Source organism: Etheostoma cragini, unplaced genomic scaffold (genome assembly GCF_013103735.1).
Source record: "Etheostoma cragini isolate CJK2018 unplaced genomic scaffold, CSU_Ecrag_1.0 ScbMSFa_704, whole genome shotgun sequence".
NCBI lineage: Eukaryota > Metazoa > Chordata > Actinopteri > Perciformes > Percidae > Etheostoma > Etheostoma cragini.
This window is the reverse complement of record NW_023269322.1, coordinates 1-5,236: the sequence shown is the minus strand read 5'-3', so window position 1 is coordinate 5,236 and position 5,236 is coordinate 1. Positions and strand designations below refer to the sequence as shown.

Here is a 5,236-nt window from a genome sequence, read left to right as displayed (position 1 = left end):
ACGCTCTACAACGTCCCTGTTAGTGATGGCGTTACATAGTCTGTCCACCAGAGGACGCTCTACAACGTCCCTGTTGATTCTTTTTTGTTAATGTGTTTTTTGTTTAAGTTTCATATCTTAAATTTGTATTTTTCTACATTTTATTTATCAGAACTTTAATTAATTTTGGTGATCTGTTGTGACAATAAAACAAATTATCATGTTATTTTAGTGAGAACTCATAAATAACTAATGTTAGGGAAATCTGTTTCTTTTGTTATGCATTTCAGGATATTGTTTTTTTAAATTATATATACTACATCGACCGATATATCAGATTTTTAAATAACCAAATATTTGTATCAATATCAGCCTTAGTAGGCTCTAGTTGTTGCTGGTAGCTTTCATCATGGACGTCATAAAACACACACATTTTAGACTGATGAGGCAGTGTGTGTTCTTCCCCTGGACATTGTGTGTGTGTGTGTGTGTGTGTGTGTGCGCGCGTGTGTTTGTGTGTGTGTGTTGGGGGCCGCCTGTCCAGTTGAAATTGCTTCCATGTTTCTATTTATCTGTTTTATACATTGTCTCTTTGCTTTTTTCTGTTATTGTATTTAATAACTGTCTTGTGTCCTGTGTGTGTGTGTGTGTGTGTGTGTGTGTGTGTGTGTGTGTGTGTGTGTGTGTCTGTCCTCTCAGAGGCTACAGAGAGCGGATGCGTGACTACCAGTTCAAGCGGCTGAAGTATTTCTACGGCGTGGTGGAGTGCGACTCGGCCGACACCGCCGCCCACATCTACCAGGAGTGTGACGGCTTCGAGTACGAGAGCAGCTGCTCCGTCCTCGACCTCCGGTGAGACGGGACACCGCACACATGTAACCCTCGTGATGTCCAGGGGTCAAAGTTCACCCGTTTTCAGTTAATTAAATAAGCGCTGAAAATGTCAACAACTAAAAAAAATCAAAAAACTTTGACAAAACGTCAAAAAAAAAGCAGCTACAACATTGGAAAAAGTGACAAAAATGTCAGAAAAAGTGATAATAATGTTTGTTTTTTTTGGGAGACGGGAAGACAACTCAAGGGTTAACGTATGCTTTGGCGACACTGCAGGCGTGACGTGTGAGGATGTGTCTTTTAACCGGCTCCACCTGCAGCGCCGCACGGCGTAGGGCTCTGTGAGGCGAGGCGAGACGGCAATTCAAAGTGCCTCACACAAAATCAGTTAAACAGATAAAACACATGGATCCTCAATAAAAAAATCATAATAAAGATAAAACACAAGTGCAAACTTGAGACCATCTTCTCACTATTTTGTCCAAGTTAGTGCTGCCTTTGGTGATCCCCCTCAGTGTCTCTACCCTCCACGACTCTATTTGTAGAGACGTTATCTTTCGTCTCCTTGGACTCTTCTTCTCACTGATTAAGCCGATCTAGCGCTGCCTTTCGTGTCTACTTAACGACACTACACATGTACACTTTTTCTTTAAAGTGCTTCCCCCTCGAGTCTTTCTTTCTCTCTATTACACAACCTTTACACTTATTCCTCGTCCGCAAACAAATTCATAAATCAGATAAAACACAAGTGTCATGAGCATTAAAAACCGATAAAACACATGAGTAGACAGTTAAAAATAAAAACATTATAACATCTAAAACACAAGAATAAAAGTTACAGTGCAGCATAAGAAATTAGTCGGCGAGCTTTTTGCTTTGGGATTATCGGTATTTCTCCAGTTGTTGGAGCCGGCCCAGCGCTGTGAGGACGTTAATCCGCTGTCAGCAGTTATTTCTCCGAGAGCAAGAAATTGTTTTGGTTTTGAGAGCGAGAAGAAAAACTTTTTCCAGAGTTACACATGCAGAATTAGCCCGCCCCGTTAATCTATAAAACAATGACTTAAACCGGCCATCGATTCTGTCTCCAACAGGTTTATTCCGGATGATGTCAGGTTTGAGGAGGAGCCGAAAGACGCGGCGACGGACGTGAATCTCTCGGACTACACGCCCAAGCTGTTCACCTCGTCCGCAAACGCAACCTCAAAGGTAAGAAGACAAAATTAGGACTCGAGTTATGCGGATGGTTAAAGCCAGACGAAGGGACGGATGTGTGTGTGTGAGACTGTAGATGTGTTTCCATCCACTCGTTTTTATCCAAATTAACCCTTGTGTTGTGTTTTACATCAGGAATATGGTTTACTTTCCACCAAATTACCCAATAATAACATGGATGATTCCATAAAACATTCAGGTAAAATGAAGGATTATTTTCAATGAATTTTTTTGGGTGTTTTATTTAATCTTATAGCATTTCAATTGTTTTTTTTTTTAATGGTTTCCAAACAGTCTCTGGACTAAACTTTGACGTCTAACCATCTGAGATCCACTCAACATCCTCTGATCTTAACTGTCAGTCAAAATAATTCATAATTTTTGCCTTTTTAACTCAAAACTTGTGTATAACCTGATATAAATGAGGGTTGTTGTCCATGAATTCTAAGAATAAGTGAGAAACCTGTTATTAAACCAGCTCAGGTTTTTTTTTTTTTAAACACCTAAAGCTGGAAAAAAGTGAGAAATAAATCAGAAAAAAAAACCGGCGATAACATCGGAAAAGCACAAAAGAATATTCAATTTTGAGCTGGATGTGCTAGTTCATGGTAAAAAGGGAAGACAACACGAGGGTTAAGTGATACTGAGTGAAAAACGCCTTCTGGAAACAGTAAAATAAGATTTAATTTAATGAATATCGACTCAGAGGAGATCAGTTCGGTCTCATCTGATTTTCTCTAGGTGAAGGAAACCTTATTTGTTGAATAAATAATGAATTGCGATTAAGTTTTAGGTCATTTTATGGTTGCAACCCGCCACGAAACGCAGAAGAAGAAGATGTAGTTCATTCCCCCAGTATTTCCTCTCTATCTGCACACATGGGGGGGGGGTGAAGGGGGACAAAGACAGATGGACGTGGACGGACGAGGAGACGAGAGACTTCCTGGATTTAATTCATCAGGAACTCGTGAAGGAAATGGCCGACAGAGGTTAGGACGAGACGTGGGACGTCCTGCGGAGACAATGGAAGACGCTCAGACAGAGAGACATGTCTCCAAAATAGAGTCTGGCAGCGGTGCCGGGGGGGGGCGCAATAAGAGACAAGTTGCATCTGCATAGTCATAGCGACGTGTTGATAGTTTTCTTATTATAGCTCGATGTGGCCTGTCAGCTGGAACATGAGCTCCAGGACAACCTGTCCCATAGTGATCATGTGATGGAGACGGCAGCCATTTTGTCTAGAGACACTACAACGTCTCAAATCAATTGCATACACCAATTTGACCCTAAAACAGCGTCATGTGACGCCATCTCCAGGTTTTTATCGGCTTTAAAGCCGTTGGATGGAAACACGCTTTCACCAGATTTATTCACATGAGTTTATTTACCAAACTTCAGATAACTGGACAGACACGCGGACGGAGACTTAGCTGCTGTGTTGACCCAATCAGGTGCAGCTGACGTGGGACGAGACGGACAACGAGCGCGTGACGGCGCTGAACAGGAAGTTCAACAAGGACGAGCTGCTGGCGATGGACTTCAACGCCTACCTGGCCTCGTCCAGCGAAGACGAGGACGGAGAGGACGGCGAGGGAGGAGGGTTCCAGTTCGGAGCGCCGGAGAGTGGAGACGAAGACGCAGCAGCAGCCGAGGGTGAGACAGAATCCAGAGACACCCTAACCTTGTTGTTGCTCTTCACCCGCTACGCGTACATGCACATATTATGGGATGTCCCGATCCCAGTATCGGATCGGAGCCAATTTGGGTTTTTCGGAACTTATCGGGGTTCGGCATCCACCCCGTTCACCTTACTCCAGATCCTTTACACCAGCTTGTAGCAGGGCTGTAGTACTCGGGTCCAGTCTTGGACTCAAGACCGTTTTTCTATGGTCTTGGACTTGTCTCGGTCTCGTTAGTATTTGGACTCAGACTTGTCTCGGTCTCGGCCACTGGTCTTGCCAAATATGTCTTCTGGTCTTGACTGAGTCCAGGTGTCTTTATTATGTTGATATTGTCACCATATTGATGATATTACACCATATGTCATTCTGTTTTCTTTAGATTAGTTTAGATGATATGATGGGGGGGGGGGGGGGGGGCATTGTGACACAGTTTTTCCTTGTATACCAACAAATAACCCAAATTGATTGTCCTGATAATGTCATGCGCAAGACCTTTATTTCTGTCTTGGACTCGTTCTTGACTCGGAATCGAACCTCTTTGGTCTTGACTTGGACTCGACTAGTCCTGGTCTTGGACTTGACAAAGGTGGTCTTGGATCAGAGGCCATTCAGAAACTGGATCAGAGGACACTCAGAAACCAGATCTCACTCACCATGGGTGGTTATTTCACAAGTGTGTAAGCGTGTGGAAGCACCAGAGACACCAAATAACCCCCAAAATCCCAGAAAAATATTATTCTTTTTGTCTTCATAATGTGGGCCCTTTAATCTGAATATCCAAACAGAATGCTCTGTTTACGTGACACGTATCAAACAGTGGACATGTAAATGTACATGACTGATTCATTCTCTGGTGTCTGTTGTTGTGTGTGTTTGTAGCTAAACGGCCGGCGGAGCCCGACGTCGTGGATACGGAGAAGAAACCCGAGAAGAAGGAGGAGAAGAGATGTAAGAAGAAGAGAAGCGAGGGTCAGATCTCAAAGTACCGAGAGCTGCTGAAAGGAATCCAGGACAAGGAGACGAAGCTGCACGAGGACAGGGACATGGAGATGGAGATCACCTGGGTGCCAGGTACCGGGAGACATGACGCCATGAATAACCAGTTCACTGCTGCCGTTGAATTTGGGTGTTTTGTGAGTTTTGTAGGATTTGGAGAAAATACGATCAGTATAAGAACTTAAAAAAAAGAAGAGAAAAATGTCAAAAGTGGCTAAAATGTGAAGAAATGTCAAATAAAGTGACAAAAATGTGAAAAGATGTTGAAAAAAGTAACAAAAATGTCAAGAAAAGTGACAAATGTAAAAAAAAAAAAAAGCGTTCAAAATTTTGGGGAAAAGCCACAAAATTTTAATAGGCTCAGAAAATGTCATCAAACGTTGAAAAAGTGACAAAATCATCGGGGAAAAAGCAACAAATGGTCGAAAAAGACGACAACAAACTCGTAACACGAGGGTTACCTGGTCCTCAGGTCTCTGCAGGGTAAATCCAGACAGCTAGCTAGACTATCTGTCCAATCTGAGGACTCTGGT

General features: G+C 42.8%; 1 protein-coding gene across 1 annotated transcript; it reads left to right on the top strand.

Annotated features, from left to right (window-relative positions):
* Positions 1-618: 618 nt before the first annotated feature.
* Positions 619-4,840, top strand: LOC117941409 (ESF1 homolog; the record flags this gene model as incomplete). The annotated part of the gene is made up of 4 exons (XM_034866437.1): positions 619-831; positions 1,905-2,019; positions 3,477-3,678; positions 4,587-4,840. Coding segments are annotated over exons 1-4 (708 nt in total), but the record flags the coding sequence as incomplete, so codon positions are not given.
* Between the last annotated feature and the right edge of the window lie 396 nt (positions 4,841-5,236).